The sequence below is a fragment of the Chrysochloris asiatica genome, unplaced genomic scaffold (genome assembly GCF_000296735.1).
Source record: "Chrysochloris asiatica unplaced genomic scaffold, ChrAsi1.0 scaffold00038, whole genome shotgun sequence".
In the NCBI taxonomy this organism is placed as follows: Eukaryota; Metazoa; Chordata; class Mammalia; order Afrosoricida; family Chrysochloridae; genus Chrysochloris; species Chrysochloris asiatica.
Window position 1 is genome coordinate 13,257,149 of NW_006408556.1, and position 20,127 is coordinate 13,277,275.

The following is a 20,127-nucleotide window of genomic DNA, read 5'->3' on the forward strand; positions in this document are numbered from 1 at the left end:
CTTGGTGTGTGGCTGAGAGTCAGGGAAGGTCCATTCAAGGGTTAGGGAGACTGGATGTGGTGGGGGTAGGCTTGGGAGTTGACCACACGGTTGACAGTACCAGGGCCGAGCTGAAACAGCCACCTTAAGCACACCCTACCTCTCCAAGGGGCTAGAAGATCACAACTAACCTTACTTGCTGCAGTTTTTCTTTGTTGACACCCCTGGGGAGGAGGCTCTAGGAAGGAGGAAGCAAGTGCCCTCCCCATGAAAACCCCTCAGGGTCCTGTTGTTGTTGTTACATGCTGTTAAATTGGTTCCAACTCATAGTGACCCCGTACAGGATTTCCAAGTCTCAGTTTGAACCATAAGGTCGGTGGTTCAAAATCACCAGATGCTACTTGGAAACCTTATACAGGGTTGCTATGATTCGGAACCGACTTAATAGCACTTAACAGCAACAAATCTTTTTGGGAGCAGAAAGCCTCATCTTTCTCCTGCAGAGCAGCTGGTGGGCTTGAACCATGGACCTTGTGGCTCAAGTTCCAGTATTTATCCTATAGATTCACTGTGTTCCCTTAGGGTCTTGGGAGGGAGTGTGATTTTTATCCCCTCAACTCCTACCTCTTTTTCAGATTCAACTCCCCCACCTACTAACATGTATCAATCTTTCTTTTGCACCCTGTAAGTGTGGAGGTTCACATTGATAATTTGGTCTATAGGGGCACCTACCCCTCAGCTGACCTCTTGTTCTAGCTGGGAACCACCTAGAAATTTGTGGGGGCCCCACAACACTGCCAAGAGCTTGTTCTCCCAGGAGCAGCTGAAGGATGGTTCCTTCCACCACCCATTAAAGTCCTGTGATGTGGGCCCAGCAGTACCTCCCCTAGTCCACACTCCCCCCTCCCCTGCATCTCCCAACATACATACACACAGGGCAAAGTCTGAGCCAGGATAAGAGTGGGCATGATGGAGCGGAGCCAGGGACCCTCCACTACTTGCAAATCTGAATGAGCTTGGAGTCTTGGTGGGGCTGTGGTGGCCTCTGGGGCTCCCAGGTCCCACCCCCTCAGAACACTCACCTCTGAAGATATCCATCCCCTGGGATTGATGTCCATCTTCATCAGCCACTTGTCCCTGCAGACCCCTTCCAGGAACTTATTCAGCAACAGCTGGCCTGACCAAAGGGTAGGAGAGACATCATTCAGGGGGAGAGAAGGAAGGGAGGTGGGGCAGGAGGAGAAACCTCTTCCTAAGGTGTCCCTAGACCACTAGTCTGTAGTTTTAGGTGCTAAGAGGTAGACTAGTCAGTTCTCTGATTCTCCAGGAGTCTCCCAGAACTCAAAAGGGGTTCTCTCTGCCGATGAGCTGAGGCTTTACTTTTGTCTCATGATACTCTTGAAATACTGGGTGGAATTGTCAGATTCTTGAGTGCTCTTCTGGGATTTGTTCTAAGCCAGTTTTCTCCTTGCACAGCGTTGGGGCTGGACACTGAGCTACAGGGAGAAAAGCCCAAGTCCTTGGGTGGCACAAACAGTTAAGCACTTGACTACTAACTGAAAGACTGGAAGTTTGAACACACCCAGAGGTACCTCAGAAGAAAGACTTGGCAATATGCTTCAGAAAACCCTATGGCGCACACACAGTTCTGCTCTGAAGCACACAGGGTCACCATGAGTCAAAACCAACTCAATAGCTATTGGATAATGGGTATACCCCTGGTGGAACTTAAATGCACTATACTGTTTATATTTCTTAACCACTATCATTATCCCCACTTTACAGATGAGAAAACTGAGACCAGTCACAAGGTTAAATCAGGGCTGGGGAACGTCCGGCCCTTGGGCCATATGATGGTGGTGGTTATGTGCCGTGGAGTCGGGTCCAACTCATAGAGACCCTGTACAGGGTTTCCGAGGCTGTAAATCTTTATGGGAGCAGAAAGCCTCATCTTTCTCCCACGGAACAGCTGGTAGTTTCAAACTGCTGACCTTGCGGTTCGCAGTCCAATTCACAACCACTATACTACCAGAGCTCCTTTGGGCCATGTAAAGCCTGCGAAATCATTTGGTCTGGCCCTGCCAAGACAACCACAGTTCCAGCCATCACATTATAGGTGAGTTAATTTAATGTTTGCCCAGATACAGCAGGCTAATTTTTAAGTTGATAATATTGTATGGCCTGGGACTGATATAAATTTTGGCAGAACCAAGATCCCCCACCCCTGGGTTCAATGTTTCAGCCTAGCTTGCCTGATTCCAAAGTTCCCATTACATTCCCCTGACCTCCCTCAGCAACTCTTATAGGAGTTTCAATAGAAATGTCATGTATTCATGACATCACCTGCTATTTCATCCTCTCCTCTTCAGCCCCAGCTCCCAAATGAGGACACTAGTTGTTGGGAGGTGACAGGCCTGGCCCAAGGTCACACAGCCAGAAAGTGGGGGTGCTTCAGCTTCAGGGTGGGCAGCCCTCCCACCACCATGCCCACCCCTGTTACCATCTCTATTCTCATCCACCAGGAGGAAGATCCTGTCCACCTCCTCCTCAGGCGTGAGCAGCTGGTCTTGTTGCCCAGTCTCCATCTCCACCTGGCAGGCTTTCTTCAGCCTATAGATGGGCTGCCAGAGAAAACTCAGCTACAGTGATGCTGTTGTTGTTATTAAGTGCCATTGGGTAAGTTCCAACCCATAATGACCCTGTCTGTATAGAGTCTCCGAGGAGCACCTGGTGAGCTTGAACAACTAACCTTGTGGTTCAAGCTGACATTGCAGTCCAGCGTATTCACCCACAGCACCACACTAGCTACACTGATGTGAGGCCCTCAAAGCCCTATGACCCTCATTTTTCAGCAACGCCTCCCCAGTGCTGGTCCTCAGGCTGCTCATCTTCAGACCACATGACCCAGATACAAATCCAAACTGGTCTGTCCTAAGGCTGCTCTCTCAGAATCCCGTGGGACTCCTTCCACCAGAGAAGTTCCTGGCCTGACATGAGAGCATCCACTCCGAAACCCAAGGTCTCTAATGAGGGATGATTAAGTCACTGCAATTAAATATTTTAGAGCTGGAAAGACTCCAATGGTCTACACCCCATTTTATAGAGTCAAACAACAAAAGAGAATTCAGTATATTTGTGTGTGTGTGTGCATGTGTGTAAAACAGAATAATGGGAGATACAAGTGTTTGGACTGGAGAGGAAATACTAGGTTTCTCCTTTGCCCTGCTTCCTCTCCAAATGAAACAACATAAGTGATAGATAGCACCATGCTCATTGGAAGGAGAAAGACAAGTGTGAGGACTATCCCTGGTCCCTAGACTGGACACTTAACTAGAGGTGCCCGGGAGCCCCAGGAGTAGAATCCTGCTCCAGCACTTCCTAGGTCTCTGTGGATGTTTCCTTATTTATAAAATGGTGCTAACAGTCCCCACATATTGTGGGGGTTAGACAGGCTAACAGGTAAAATGTCAGAGTCTGGGATGATCAGGTGCTGTTCTTTGGTCATTTTTGCTAGTGGTCTACCAGTTTTATTAGTCTTTTTTTAAAAACAACTTAACATGGTTGGATTCATGAAATGGGGGGAAATAAGGTTAAGATGCTTGGCTGTCTTTTGAATCTTGGTTTCCCTGGCATACCATTATAAAATAGACACTTGAGGAGAGAGAAAGGAATTGCCAGAAATATCACCATAGAAAGCTTGTAAGTCCGTCTTCTGCCTATAACTGATTGGAACACCTAGAATGGGGCTACAACGTGCCCAGTGAAGGAGGCTTCCTGTGGAGCCTCTGCATTACATGAGACCATAAGTGGAATCCTGAAACACATCCAGAATCTTCTGAGGTGGGAAATTTCCACTTGAAAGGACAAGCAGACCGGCCTGGAGTGCCTAGAAGAACAGAAGATACTTCTTGAAAGAAAGGCCAACAGGAAAAATACAAAACAATATAGGCAGACAGATTGTTACTACAAGAACAAATCAACATGGTTGGATTCATGAAAAGGGGGGAAATAAGGTTAAGATGCTTGGCTGTCTTTTGAATCTTGGTTTCCCTGGCAAACAAGTTGCTTGCCCAGGAAACATCAAGGCAAGTGGTCAGGTCCCCTCAGTGCAAACTCCCTTCCAAGAATAAGACTCAGTGGGAATACACGCTCTGATTGGTGACCACGCTCATCACCGATAAGGGAAAGTGAGGGAAAAACAGCAATGAAGGGGTGAGCTAAGCCCTACAATGTGGAGAGTGAAGCGTTCAGCTGATAAAAAGAGAGGGCATATGCACAAGAACACCCACACTTGCAGATAATACCCACTTGACCTGGCTTCAATGACTGGATGATCAGAGCTCAACCAGAAGAAGAAAGAAGAGGAAAAAAAGAGTAATCTGACCCAATTTGATGAACGTGACCTACACCTATGGATGCAGTGGCTCAAAAGAGGAAACAAATCCTTACAGCAAGAATCATTCCCACTCCCTCCATACACAGAGTAGACAGGGATGGGCAACTGGGACATTGGCTACCCAAAATGGGGGGCTATAAAGGCAAGAAGTGACTGGCTTACAAGCTTTCAAGAGGGAACCTAGATCCAGAGGGCGTGGAGGAAGGTAGAATCTCCACTGAGAAGTATCCAGTCTGTCTGGGTGTGGATAGGTCTCTTGTAATACAATAGTGAATAATTGTTATCAGGACTGATTGTAAGGGTTGGAAATGTAAAGGTAGCTGTTTTGTAGCCAAAGGAGGGGAATGATTAACTTTGCAATCTAGGAGTGGAGGTCCCTGGGACCATCAAGTGAGAAGAATGGAGAGCAGGACCCTACCCAGAGAAGCAGTGATGTCAGAGACGATGATGTGGAGAGATGGAGTGGCTGGGGACTTTAAACCCAGAGAGGGAGAGGGGTTGTGTGCTGATGACTGGGGGTGGGGGGGTGAGGGGCAAGCTTGCAGGGTATACCCTTTGATTGGTTGATTAGTTGATGAAGTATGGAGGGGATTGTAACCATGGCAATGAAACGATATATGATAGGATGAATGTAAAGCTAATGTTCTCACATGTAAACTATCACATAATTCACAATATTAAAAAAACCAGAAACCAAACAACTTAAAAGAAAAGTTTTATTGACTTCTTTTTATCTCTTATGTGTATGTTTTCTATTAATTAATTTTTGTATTTTATTCTTTTCTTCCTTTTACTTTCTTTGGGTTTAATTTACTCTTCTTCTTCTTCTTTTTTTAATAGCCTCCTAGATCATTGATTTTCATTCTTTCTTATTTTTTAATGGATATATCTTATTACTTCTTATTATATAGTTTCTAAGGCTGTAAATCTTTGTGGAAGCAGAAAGCCTCATCTTTCTCCTGTGGAGCAGCTGGTGGGTTTGAACTGCCAACCTTGTGGTCAGCAGTCCAGTGCTTACTGACAGAGCCACCATGCTCCCTAATAGATACATTTTAAAGCTATAAATTTCCTTGAAATCCCAGCTTGAGCTGCCTGTAAAATTTTGGTATGCCATGTTTTCATTTAAAACAAAGTTCAGTCCAAATGCTTTTCTGGTGTACATGGTTACTTCTTTACATCTGGGGTATTTAGGAGTGTGCTGTCTAATTTCCAAACATATGGGGATTTTCTAGTTATCTTTATGTTGTTGATTTCTAGTTTAATTCCACTGTATTCAGAAAACACACTGAATGATTTCAATCCCTCCTCTTCTACCCCAGCCCCAGGGGGCGTGTCATTTCCAGGCAGGTCCCAGAGCCCAGCTGTGCACAAGTTCACAGAGACACTGACCTCCACGAAGTCCAGTAGCTCCGGGTGATTGATGCAGCCATTGTGGTCCTTGTCATAGATCCTGGACGTCCACTACAGCTTGTGCTCCACAGTGTCTCTCAGCACAAGGTTCAGGGCTGCCACATACTCCAGGAAGTCGATGGTATTGTCCTGCATGGGAGTGGGAGCTGCTACGACCACCCCCACTCCCCATCCATCCCTTAACAGCCTTTCCCTTCCTTGTAATCAGTGGCCTCTGCATCTTTGCGCTTGCTGCTACCCACCCTGGAATCCTTCCCCAGTCTCTGTGGTCACCTAAGCAAACCCTGTGGTGAAAACGGTTAAGGGCTTGACTGCTAACTGAAAGGTCGGAAGTTTGAACCCACCCAGCAGCTTTGTGGAAGAAAGTCCTGGTGATCTGCTTCCATAAAGATGACAGCCAAGAAAGCCCGTGGGCCAGTTGTACTCCGTTAAATGAGTTGTAATCAACTCAGCAGCAACAACTTGATTACGCAACCCTTCTCATCCTTCAAGGCTCAGCTAAAGAGTCTTCTCCCTTCTCTGACTGCACGCCACTGTGAGCGCTCTCTCCCCGTTCTAACACTCACTGTGCTTTCACTCTACTCTGCATACGTCAGTACTGACTCTGGTGTAGTCACATGACTGTTTCATATATATCTCATGATAAGTTCCCGGGGTATAGTGAGGGGCTCATGTTGCTTCTGTGTTTCCTCCATGCCTAGCTTGGTGCCACATCTGCCCAGAGTTGGGGGTCCCATAAATGTTTATTTATCACTGGCTGACCAGTCTGCATTTGGTACTAAGGTATTAGTGAAAGATGAAAAAGTAGCGTTCACATGGACAATTTCCTTGGCTTTCTCATTCAAGTTGGAGGTTTCCACACTGTGAACTGAAAAGAAGAGAGGCAGGCAGTGGCTCCAGTCCCCTCTCAGCCTCTAGGCCTCTCCATAGGACGGGCATTACACAGAAGGACAGACCTGCAGCCTCCCCTCATCCAGAAAGGAGAAGGGAGAGACAGAGCTTAGAGGTAATTAGGCAGAGGGAGGAGGAGGGCCAAGGTCCAATTCTAAGGTGTCAACTGAGTGTTACCTTCACATAACTGAACTTCCCACTAAAAGAAATGTGATAGCAACAATGATTCCAAAAACAGCAACTGAGAAGTGGAGGGGTGAACATTCTTGCTTTTCTATTCCAAATGTGTTTGCTATGGGAGATTGGAGCTGGGGGTGGTGGGTAATGTAGTGGTTAGTTGGGCTAGGGCTCGAAGCTGAACTTCTTCATACAGGGAGGGCACATGGGTTTTACAAATACAAAAAATCTGAGTGGTCAGCATGCCCAGAAATGCTACTGTAATCAGAAACAGCATAGCTGGTCTGGAGCATCTTTGTTCTATTGGGTTAGGCCTCTCAGGAGACCTCAGTACAGATCAAGGGGTGCTTGAGTGAACAAGGTTTGGGCAACAGGAAAAAAATGTATGGAAATTGGGACTGTTAAATACCGTCGAGTTAGTTCTGACCCATAGTGACCCTGTATAGGGTTTCCAAGGAGTGACTGGTGAGCTTGAACTGCCAACCTTGCAGATCAAACCCACAGCACTACACAAATGGGGTGGTGGCTAAAAAAAAAAACAGAATTTTATCAAAAAATTTTAAAAATCAGTAAGAAACTAAAACTAGCTTAACCCCTAACACCTGAAATGTTTTAGTTAACATCTTTTATATAATTCCTTCTGGGTTTTCCCTTGGTATTCGTATTTACTTAATTGAAGTCAGATTGTTTCTATGGTTTAACTTACTGGATTTCCATGAACACTTAATATTTCCCCATATCTTTAGAAATTATTTTTAAATCATCACTTTTTTGTTGGAGAATACCAGGTATTTCCTCTTGTTGAAAATGATTTTAGTATTTTGCATCACACAACAGCCGTCTTTCTGCATGCACGTGTTTCTTATGGCTCAGTAATTTCTTTAGGGAAGATTCTTAGCAGCGGTTGTTCTGTCAGAGCTATTTTCATTGGTGTTGTTGTTAAGTGCCATTGAGTTGGTTTCAACTCACAACAACCCTATATAGAGTTTCCAAGGGGTAGCCGGTGAGTTTGAACTCCCGACCCTGAAATTGAAACAGACCTTGCAGTCCAGTGCATTTCCTGCAGTGCCACACCAGGACTCTTTTGTAGTTATTATTAAGGTTTCTATGAATTGAGCTTGTGTTACTCTTTGAAATAACTGTGTATAAAATATATGCAATATGACTGCTAAGGATTGTCTATTTTATATACATAATCTTCCTCAGGCCTGTCACTCCTGTTTTATAGGTGAGGAACCTGACACTCAGAGGTTGAATAAACTACCCAAGGCCACCCAATCAGCAAGTGGCAGAACCCTTCAAGCTACGTATCTTCTCCAGTTCGTTAAGTTTTAAGAACTTCTCTTCTTCGCTCAAGGTTTATTTCTGTCTAAAAAACTAACAGCACCCAGGGGAGAAACAACATAAATAAATAAAATTATCTCTACTCTTCAGATCTCTAGATTCTCCCTCATTCTGTATCTAGAACTTTCTGTTCTCACCACATCCTCTCAATACCTTACAGTTTCTACAGTAACTCCTTGCCTTATATGAGACACATTCTAGAATGGTCTCTGTCTGACAAGTGAGCTCATCTATACGGTTCCTTCAGACCCCAGGGTCTTTGTGGGGATGTTTCCAGCTGGAACACATTCATCTGCTGTGCATGGGCTCAGGTGATAAGAACACCTGTCTACTCGATAGTTAGAGCAGATAAGATGGAGGGTGTGATGTGCTCTGTGAGATTGTCTGTTCCATTTCTCCCTGGTTTGACTTCATTTGTGTACCAGCTCTGACCTCGATGCACGCTATTTAAGAATACCAAAGCCATTTGCTCTTCATCTTCCCTTTTCTTCCATTTCAGTCCCTCACAGGACAACTGCTGAAGAAGAGAGTTGAATGGAAGTAGGAAGAGAGACCGGCTAGTCCTACCCACTTGCCTCCTTCCATCAAATGCCTGTTTCTATTACTCCATTTTTTGAAATGTAAACTAGATCTATGAACCTTTTTGCTTTTATTTACCCTAGAAATCTCAACCAAGTGCCAGAAATGGGACTCCCTGATACAAAGGTTGAGTCAAGGTGAAGAATGGAGTAGAATGTGAGGTTTGAAAGAGATGCCAAATGGGAAAAGGAAGAAGACTGAGCTCCTGACAGAGCACCTTAAAAATGCCTGGGAAAGTTTTCTTACAGTAGAATGCAACTAAATAAAGAAGGGAGATGCAACTAGAAAATCATCAGTGGAAGTCAAAGCCAGTAGATAAAAATTTGATGAGCAAAGGAATATTTACTTGATCTCGAAGTATCCCCCTATAGGATGTTTCACAATTACAAAGGGAAAAATATTAACTTCATAGTGGAGAAACCTGGCAGATACCACCTTAACCAAATGATTAAAATTAGTCTCACCAGTCTTAGGACAAACTGACACATGTACCCCTGATATCACGCACTGAGAAAGACATCACGTCTCTGCTACTTCTGGAAGACGTGCATATGCTGGATCTAATTGTGAGGAAACATTAGACTAGTCCAAATTGTGGGACATTCTACAAAAGAATTAGTGTGGAATCTTTGAAAATTTCAAGGTCAAATAAACCGAAGGCTGAGATTAATTGAGACTAAGGAGACATGGGAGTCCTGCTGTGGCGCTGTGGGTTACTGCTTTGGACAGCAAGGTCGGTTTAAATCTCAAGGTCGGCAGTTCAAGCTCACCAGCCGCTCCTCAGAAACCCTATACAGGGTCACTATGAGTGGAAACCAACTCAACGGCATTTATCAACAAAAACAAGGAGCCAAGGGAAGTCCTGGTATGGAGCTATAGGATAAGCAGTGAAGTGCTAACCACAGGTCTTCAGTTCAAACCCACCAGGGTCACCGAGTTGGGATCGACTCATTGGCATTTAACAACAATAACAAGGAGACGTGGATTCTGGTGTGGCACTCTAGGATTAGTGCTGGACTACTAGCCTCAAGGTCGGTGGTTCAAATCCACCAGCTGCTCCTTGGAAACCCTATACAGTGGTGCTATGAGTTGGAACCAACTTGACAGCACTTAACAACAACAATGAGACATGGCAAGTAAATGCAAAATGCGACCAGGTTTAAAAAAAAAACTATAAAGAACATTATTGGGACAGTTGACCAAATTTGAATATGGAATATTGATTAGATAATAGAATTGTTACATTTCCTACTTTTTAAAAACTGTATTAGCTTATTTGGACTCCTGGTGTGGCATTGAAGGATCAACACTGGACTGTGAACCACAAGTCATCAGTTCAAACCCATCAACTGCTCCTCGGAAACCCTATACAGGGTCACTATGAGTCAGAATCGACTCGACTACACTTAACAACAACAATTGAAAATATCATGACTTAGGTCAGGCACACCTTAGTCCTCAAAGTTACCCCTTTGTTTTTTAACACATTAAAGCAGTCTTTTGAAGGACATCATGTTTGATAAAGTAGAAGGCCAGCGAAAAATAGGAAGACCTTCAACAAGATGAACCGCCACCGTGTCTGCATCAAACATAACGGTGATTGTGAAGGGGGTGCACCCTTTCGTTCTGCTGTGCACAGGCTTACTCTGAGGTGGTACCCACCTGCTGGCTCTCACAACAATAATGAAGTCTTCCCCTAGATCTGTTCTATTGATTGATTTTTCTTATGACGGTCAATAGTTTTTTAAAGTATCAAAAAAAACAACAACAAAAAAAAAAAACAGCACATTTTCTCACTTAAACATAAAAATCTACCTTCTAGGCAGCAGTCCTGGTGTGCCACTGTGGGCTAATGCGTCAGGCTGCAAAGTTGTTTGAACTGCAAGGTTGGTGGTTCAAGCTCACCAGCTGCTCCTTGGAAATCCTATATAGGCTCGCTATGGGTCGGAATCGACTCGACAGCACTTCACAACAACAACAAAAAGGCAGGGACACTTGGCTGGGAATCAGTATCCTTGAAGCTATGACCATGGGCAGCAAGTCCATTCACTTTCTTTTTGCCTCCATTTTTTTTCATTGAATAACAAAAACAATCCACCTCTGTCACAGGAGGGTCAAGTGGTGGAGGAGAGAGCAGCTTTGGGAAGGCTAAAGCTAGTTCGGGCACTTCCATGAGGTTTTCTGTGACACTGAAGATGCAGATCCCACTTCCCTTCCTGGGGCAGGGACACTGAGAGGTTGTGAGGAGACAGCTTCCAGAGACTGACCCAGCCCAGAATGGTCAACCAGGGAAGTCCTCCACTCACCAAGAAGTAGAGTACTGAGGCTTTCTCCAGGTTAGGAGTCTAGGTCCAGCCCACCCTCTCAAATATTTTTTAAGTGAAATAGGTATTTGAGGTAAACCTATTGGTTTAAAAGATTTCAGAAGCACAGAACAGGATGGTCTGAAATAATAGAGGGGTGTTGATTTTTAAGTTCAATTTCCAGATATGCATGCTCAAAACATATTACCTTCATAGTTGTTGGTGCCATTGGAGAATTTAAAGAAACCCTATGGTTTGAATGGTTTTATGGAATCTTCCAGAACTAAAACAGCTGAGAACATTTGTAATGACTCCTTCTATCTCCCAGACAGGGCAGATGCCTCCTTCAGCATCTTGATGGAGAAAACCTGACCAGTTTAAACTAATTTGAACAACCTCCGATGGAAGGAAGCTCATAATCTGTTCCAAGATAGTTCATCCCACATTGGACAGCTCTTAACTCTGCATGTTTAGAGTGATAGGGTCCCAGTGGGAGTGAAGAAGCAGGTCCACCGGCTGCAGAAACCTCACCAAAAACACACAGAGAGGCTGTGGGTTTCTAGTCAGCCTACCATCAGCTATCAAAAGGAAGAAGAGGGAGAGTCTGGCAAAAGCTGAGAGACGGAGGGAGGGCAGGTGAGACTCAGATCACCTAAGGACAGATGGAACAGGGCAGGATGATGGGAAGAGAGAGGAGCTGAGAGGAAAAGTCACACAGAAAAGGCAAGAGAGTCAGAGAGAAAAGAGCGAGGGAAGGAGCAGGAAGAATGGGAAGCTGGTTGCTCCCACTGAAGGTACTCTGTGAGCCTGAGGGTGAGAAGTGAGTCAGGTGGGCTAACCATTGGTTCTCCCCTTCAAGTGACTTACCCCATTTTTTTTTTTTTTTTCTTCTCACACTTACAGAGTTTATTAGGGAAGTTAATGGGTTATAATTCAGGGTCAGAAATGGTCATTGTACAATTATCCCATTCAGGACAGAATTTGCTCAGCTGTGCCCACAGACAAACCTCTCTCTCTTGGCCTGGCTTCTGCCCTGCTGCAGCAATATTACAAAGCTCTTTTAGGGCTGCTGATAAATGCCCACAGGACAAACCACTCCATCATAAGCACCAGCCTGAAGGCACTTAGCTCTAGCTCTGGACTTCAGCAAACCTAGCTGCCCCAGTTAAATGCCTGGAGGCACCCTATTCTGCAAGCAGGCCTCCTGCCCAAAGTTACTCAGCTTTACTTGCCCTGGGGACTGAGAAACCCGCACTCTGTCTGTGCTCTGGTTCTTTGTTCTGCTGCAGTGGCTCCTCTACCATCCCTCTGGTGTCACATCTTTCTGTCCCTGGTTCAAGGAGGTTCAATGTGCAGGAATCTTGGGATCCCAAGGACACACTCCACTCCTGGCTCTTCTGTGGCCTTACCCCGTTCTTGTCAAAGGCTCGGAACATGCCCCCTACATACTGGATGGCCTCCTTATTGCCTGTGACTTTGAAAAAGCTCTTAAACTCATGCATGAAGAGTGAGCCTCTGGGACACTCCATCACAAACTTCTTATACACTCCTGGAGCTTGGCCACATCCATCTCACCAGCTGACTCCGCCTCCACCAAGCTGAACTGCTGCCCCCTACCGGCCCCACGAACACCAGGGAACAAGGGCTGTGTCTCCCCTGGGCCTCTGCAGAGTCTTTAGGCTATGGCCTTTCTTCCCCTTCCTTTGTTTAGCCAGTCTCTTGATCATCTCCTAGGCAACTGAACTTGATTAGCAGTGAAGGAGATAAGATGCAAGGGGGTGGGGGTGGCTAGGTCCAGACCAGCTAAGCTGCCCTAAGATCCTTAGAGGATTTTCCTTTCTCCTAGAAAGTCTGACCTCCAGCTGGCTAAGTGGCCCCAGTCCCACCTCTCCCCTGGGTCTTGCCAACCAAGCAACTAAACCAAACCAGCAGATTCTGAGGAGAGAGAAGGGGAGGAAGTTGAAAGGTAGATAAGCAGCAGGAAGCTAGAGTGAAAAGAGTAGGGAAGCCAGCTTGGGACCCTCCTATTTCACATTTTCTCAAAGTCCCGTGAGTCGGGCTCCACATAGCTCCAGAGAAGACCTTCTTGGAGACACAAGAGATTCCAAAGTCTTGAAAAGAATCTGTCTGTGACTTGGGTTCCCCATTCCCACATGGTCTAGGGAGAACAGGAGACTACGCAGGGCCTTAAGTGAACTGTATGCTCGCCATGTTATCTCACCTGCCACCACAGTACCTGAGCCCCACTAGACAGCATGTCTTTGAGTCATCTTTGAATTCTGTCATTTTTCAGTTTGAAGTATCAATACGTCCTCCGACACCCTTCACCCAAGATTCATACCTAAAGTCAAGGTTTTTTCTACTTTCCTTTCAAAATACTAACAGTGACAATGGTAAGGAAGCATGGCCTAAATGATCTTTGAAGACTCTTGACTTCTTTATGAAAAATTCACGAAACTTTTTTTTCAAATCAAAGTACATATTCATGTTTGTTTAAATATAAAATGATTTCTCCAAGAAATCAGAAGATCTGAAACACTGATTTTTGTCTAGAAGATGTTAGGACCAATCATCCCAGTGAGTCTAGTTAGTCTCAGAGGTGGCACTGCCCACTCCAACTGGACATTCATTCCTGAATATTTTGTACATTTCCAGAGTTGATCCCTTCCCTCATGGCTCTCTGTCACCTGTACAGTCCGCAGAGTTCCTTTAACTTTCATGCTCTTCTTGAAGTATGAAATCGGAAGCTCTGTTGTCCTTTTCAGTACTGGTGGATTTCTCTTCTACATACTCAGGATCTGGAGATTTGCTGTTGTTCAATGTGGTTCCGACTCAGAGCTACCTTACACACAACAGAACTAAACACTGCTGGTCCTGCATCGGCCTCACAATGGTGTTAAGCTTGACCCTATTGCTGCTGCCACTGTGCCAATCTATCGGGTCAGGAATCTTCCTCTTTTTTTCGCTGACCCTCCAGTTTACCAAGCATGATATCCTGATAATATGTTTGAAGTATGAGAGATAAAATCTCGCCATCCTGGCTTCGAAGGAGTATTCTGACTGAATTTCTTCCAACACAGATTTATATGTTCTTCTGGCGGTCCATGGTACCTTTGATATTCTTCTCCAACATTGTAACTCAAATGCCTCATTTTTCCCTTCTGTGGTCATTTCTGTTTTCTCCCTCAGACATGGCAGCCCCTTAGAAGTCATTCCAATTCAACATCCCCTGACACACACACACCCCTTGTTGTCATTTCCAGGTGACTTTACCACTTGGCTCAAATCATCATCTTAGTGACTGCAACATCCTAGTGGATAGATGACTCATCTTACACAAGAGTTGGGAAGCCAGCTTGGGACCCTCCTATTTCACATTTTATTAAAGTCCCCTGAGTTGGGCTCCACATAGCTCCAGAGAAGACCTTCTTGGAGACACAAAGATCCTTGATCTCTTTAGCTCCAAAGAGCTTTTCTTGTTCCTACCTTGGCTTCCCACTCACCTGTTGTCCCTAGACCAACAGCTGCAGCATCTGGGAACTAATTAGAAATGCAAGTTCTCAGGCATCCTTTCATGTCTCATCTTCTCATGATCCCACAGTCCCTGGGTGGTACAAACAGTTAACAGGTTTGGCTGTTAACTGAAAGGCTGAGGATTGTGTCTATCCAGAGGCTTCTTGGCCATCTACTTCCAAAAAATCAACAGTGAAAAACCTCGTGGAGCACAGTGCTGCTCTGACACGCATGGGGTTTCTCTGAGATGACATTGAATCAGTGGTAACTGGTTATGGTGGTGGGGCAGATGATTCCAGTGCACACAGAAGACAGAATCAGTACCCTAGACTTTGCCATCCTCAGTTTCTGTACCACCTCAGAAACATTCATGGGCTGCGTTCCTTCATCACCTCTTCTTTCAGCTCACTTTATTCTAAAACTTTCACCCCAATAATTCATCAACCTTAGTTAGACTTCCAATCTGGGGATTTAATAACGTCTTTAACCATCGTCACATGCCTCATATCCTCATTTTTCTCCTTATTCCATCATCTGCTATTCTTGCCATAACTTGGACTTCTGTCCTTTCTTTTACTCCATCTATTAATGTGACAAAACTTAACCCTTCTTAAAGGTATCCACTAACTATGTACTAACACCACACCTGCATCCAAGAGGCAGAACACTGCTGGAGAAATTCAGAAAAGCTGCTAGTTGTACAAACCTCTGATAATGCCAGGCAGTCCCACTATGTGTTGTCCTGCTAAGTCCCCTTTCCTGCTCTATGAGTTGACCACTCCAGTGTTTCCTCTCCTCAAAGCTTCTACTCAGTCCCACATTCAGTTGATGACACTTGTTTCTGAGAGAAATGGGTGCTTTAGCCAACTACCCAAATCTTCCCACCCCATGTGGTTCACTGCATGTGTCTGCGCCCACGTGCTCTGCCTCTCTTCCTGTATCCCTTTTCACTCCATCTGTCGGCCCCTCCACTCTTCCATGAAGCCCATCTCTCTTGCCTCTCAAGTTCACTTCCATGGCAATCCCCTTCCTCTCCTGAAGCTTCTCTCTTTCCCCTCCTACTGGATCTTGACCCTCAGCATTCAGAAATGCTTTAATAGCGCTCTTTTCTTTATTGGGATAGAAGTACATTTAACGAGTACTTGCCATTTCAACATTTTTTGTGTGTACAATTCAGTGACATTCATTCCATTCATCACCACTCTTCAGTTTGCAAATTTCCCAGCAGCCCTAACAGAAACTCAGTGTCCCTAACTCATGACTCTCCCTCTCTCCCTCCCTCCCACCCCTGGTTTTCACGGGTCTGTATACATTTGCCTATTCTAGATATTTCATCTAAGTGACATTATACAATATTTGTCCCTTTGTGACTGATTTAGTTCACTCAGCACAATGTTTTTAAGGTTCCTCCATGTTGTAGTATATATCAGAAATGATCACCCTTATTAACACAAAACAACAACCTTTCCTTGAGCCCATACCATATCCAGGGCCACAGTGTGACTTTCTTAGGGGCTATGCACTTTTGTCTTTTTGGTGCCTTTCCTCCATAATTAAATATTAAAAATCATGTTTTTAATAGTTAATCATTGCTATAAAACAAATATAATCCAGGTTAATTTTTGTTCTGATTTTTAAAATATTGTATATAGAAGACAGGAAATCCACAAAGACAGAAGCAGACTGGCAGTTGCCAAGGGCTGGCAGGTGAAGAGAATATGAAGTGAATGCGCTTCATTGATACAGGGTTGTTTCCTTTGGGGTAATGATGAAAATGTTTTGGTTCTAGACAGAAGTGATGAAGATTTAACGTTGTGAATGCACTATATGCCACTGAATTGTTAATTTTATGCTATTTGATTTTTTTTTTTTAAAGGTGATATGGTTTACACCTGACTTTTTCTGCTTGCCTCTGGAGCCCAGCCGCCATGTGGAGAGGAAACCCAGCCACATGCATGGATGGGTTCCAGCTGACAGCTCAGCTAAGGTCTCAGTTGACAGCCACATGACTGAGCCTTCAGATGACCCCAGTCTGTCTTTGAGTCAACCCAGCTGGTACTTAACAAACAGTCCTGGCTGAGCCCAGACTGCAGTGTGTAAAATAAATATTGTCACTACTTTTTAAGTTACTATGTTTTAAGCAAGGGACCCTGTAGCTGTAAAACAAAAAGTTGGCAGGTTGAACCCATCAGTGGCTCTGTGGGAGAGATACGGCGGTTTGATTGTGTGAAGATTTACAGCCTTGGAGATTCCATCAAACAGTTCTACTCTCTCGTAGGGTTGCTGTGTGTTGGAACCCATTACGGCAATGAGGACATTTTAGGTGTTTTTTAACATCCTGATGTGGTGGTGTGGAATAATGCACTGGACCGCAAGATTGGTCTGAGCTGCAATGTCAGTGGTTCAAATTCACTAGCTGCTCCTTAGAAACCCTATATAGGGTCACTATGAGTTGGAATTGATTCAATGGCACTTCACAACAGCAGCAATATCTAACTGGGGTCCCTTTGTGGTATAAATAGTCCACATGCTTGGTTGCTGACTGAAGGGGTGGAGGCTCAACTCAGAGGCACCTCAGGTTTGCCAATCTACTTCTGAAAATCAGCCTATGAAACAGATCTACTGGGGACACATGGGGTCCCATGAGTCAGAGTCAATTTGATGGCAACTGGTTTAGAAAACTCACCTTGACCTGAGTGTCTGGGTTAGCCGATATTTGATGTTATTCGATACTAGGATTTTAGAATTAGAAGATGCCCTGGAAATCATCTAGCCCAAGGATTTTTCACCTTTTCCCCATCTCCACACACCTGAAAACACCAGCCCACCAGCAACTGTGGCTATGTGACAGCAGTCATTTCTGCTGGCTTGATATGAAGGTGGTGGCCTCCATGTTTGTCTCCTAAGATTTACTGATATTTAAGCAACTTTGGGGCATGATTATACTCAAATGAATAAACTATCCTAGGAAACCCTATACAGGGTCTCTACGAGTTGGAACTAACTTGACGGCACTTAACAGCATGAATGAAATACTTGATTTAGCCACTGGCTGAGCACTCTGGAATTTGGTTGGCCTTTCTAGCAGATCAGTTGCCCATGACAAGCCTTTATAAATACGGCTGAGCTAGGTGTCCTGGTGTGGCACTGTGGGCTAATGCATTAGACTGCAAAGTCATTTGAACTTCAAGGTCGGTGGTTCAAGCTCACCAGCTTCTCCTTGGAAACCCTATACAGTGTAGCTATGGGTCAGAAACGACTTGACGGCACTTAACAACAAAATTGAGGTATAAATGTATCTTTTTAATGAGGATTAAGGAGTCCATAAGAGAGAATGAAAGCTCACCATGATTAATAATAAGGGTTTGAAGAGGGCAGGGCTAGGAATTGAGCTGGGACTTGCAAGGAGAACCCTTGCGGTAGAGGTGGGGTGACCCAGGCAGTCAGCCAGAAAACTGACTCCAGGAGTAAAATGCTTGAGGTAGTCTGAGACAAACCAATTCCTACTGAGTCATGGACAGGCCAGGCCAGAATCTCTATTGTAAATCACCTACAAGCCATTGTTCTTGTGACCCAGTAGGACCTGGCTTGCTGAAGCCTAAACTTCTGTGATGACAAGAGTCAGCCAATGGGATGATTCTGCTACTTGCTAGGTCCTTTGATATTCTTCCCTTGAAAATCTCTGTACTTCTAAGCTTCAAGAAAGCCGAGTATCACTCTCTAAAATACTGTCCAATATTATCATGATCCACATGGTTGAAAGCCACTGAATAGTCAATAAAGCACAGGTAAAAAAAAGAAAAAAGAAAAAGAAAGCCGAGAGTATACTTTACTAATGTTAAAAGGAGAAATGAATCTGGAATATAGGCTTGACTACTCAGCATTTAATATGCGCTATGTGGATGTTTGAGTTCCTCATTGTTGTTACATACTGTTGAGTTGATTCCATACAAGGTTTCCAAGGAGTGGCTGGTGTGTTTGAACCACCAATCTTGCAGTTAGTAGGCCAATGCTTATCCTACAGTGCCATGCCAGGATTCCTTGAGCATCCTACAGCCCCCCACCTCCCTGGTATTTTTTAAGAGCATTTACCTCTATTCACTTAAAAAATGTTGTCTCCCTCCCATCCCACCTGCCTTGTAACCATCATAGAATGTTTCATTTAGCAAGAAATTCTTAGCTTTTTACAACAGTGGTCTTATGCAATATTTGTCCTTTTGTGATTAATTTCACTCAGGAGTCCAAAGGTTGGTTTGAGCCACAAGGTCAGTGGTTCAACAGCTCCATGGAAACCCTATACAGAGTTGCTAAGTCAGAACCAACTCGATGGCACATAACAATTTCACTCAGCATAATGTCCTCCAGGTTAATCCATGTTGTGAGGTGTTCTGCAGATTCTTCGTTATTCCTCACCATTGTATAAAATTCCACTGTGTATGTATTAAAGTCTAACCAGTCTTCTGTTGATGGGCATTTAGGCTCTTGTCTTTTGGCTGGTGTGAATAGTTCTGCAGTGAACATGGGTGTGCACACATCTAGTTGTGTCTCAGCTCTGAGTTCCTGAGGATACTTACCAACAAGAGGGATTGCTGGGTCATATTGTATTTCTACTTTCAACTTCTTGAGAAAGTGCCATCCCATTTTCCACAGTGGTTGCACCATCTTACAGTCCTGTCAGCAGTGTAGGACGGTCCCAGTCTCTCCAGCATTTGTTGTTGTTTTTGTGTGTGTGTGACTTTGCTTTTAATGCTGGAATAAGATGTCTCACTGTTGTTTTGATTTGTGTATCTCCAGTGGCTAATGATCCTGAGCATTTTTTCATGTTTGTTGACTGCCCAACTGTCACCTTTGGTGAAGTGTCTGTTCATAGCCCCTTTTAAAAATTAGAGTAGTGTATGTGTTACGGATCGGGCTATAAGCCGCAAGGTCAGCAGTTTGAAACTACCAGCTGTTCCGCGGGAGAAAGATGAGGCTTTCTGCTCCCGTAAAGATTTACAGCCTCGGAAATCCTGTCCAGGGTCGCTATGAGTCGGAACCGACTCCATGGCACATAACAACAACAATAGCTGTCTCTGTCACTAACATGAATGTTGGAAAATTATTTTTTATTGCCTCAGACTCATCTGTAAACTAAAAGGGTGGTTGAGTAGACAAGTCATAACTCTTGAAGCCTTGGTCTTCCCTTCTGTAAAATGGGGATAATATTTCATCGGATTGTTTATGAAGATTAAATATCTGTAAATGAGACTATGTAAAATGCTTAGCATCATGGACAGTTAATGTATGTATGGCTACTGTAATAGGCACATTACATGTTTTATTTAAGTTAAACTTCACAACTATATTTCACCTTGTAGATAAAGCCCTTTCCAGCTGGTTTTAAAACAATACAGCACTTAAATGTCTGAGCGCTTCATGAATTATCTACTTTAAAACTCCCACTTTCACTAAGTAAGAACCTTTCCCACATTTTACTGAGTAATCTGAGGTCCTGACTGCCGGGAGCCAGCCCCAGCACACTTATTCCAGGGTTTT

At 44.4% G+C, this 20,127-nt stretch overlaps 1 protein-coding gene across 1 annotated transcript; it reads right to left on the reverse strand.

The window, feature by feature from the left end:
* Window positions 1–41: 41 nt before the first annotated feature.
* Window positions 42–16,522, reverse strand: GUCA1B (guanylate cyclase activator 1B (retina)). The gene is given in 7 exon segments (XM_006860594.1): window positions 42–110; window positions 1,062–1,156; window positions 2,480–2,600; window positions 5,765–5,914; window positions 12,489–12,625; window positions 12,628–12,692; window positions 16,503–16,522. Coding segments are annotated over 7 exon segments (657 nt in total).
* Between the last annotated feature and the right edge of the window lie 3,605 nt (window positions 16,523–20,127).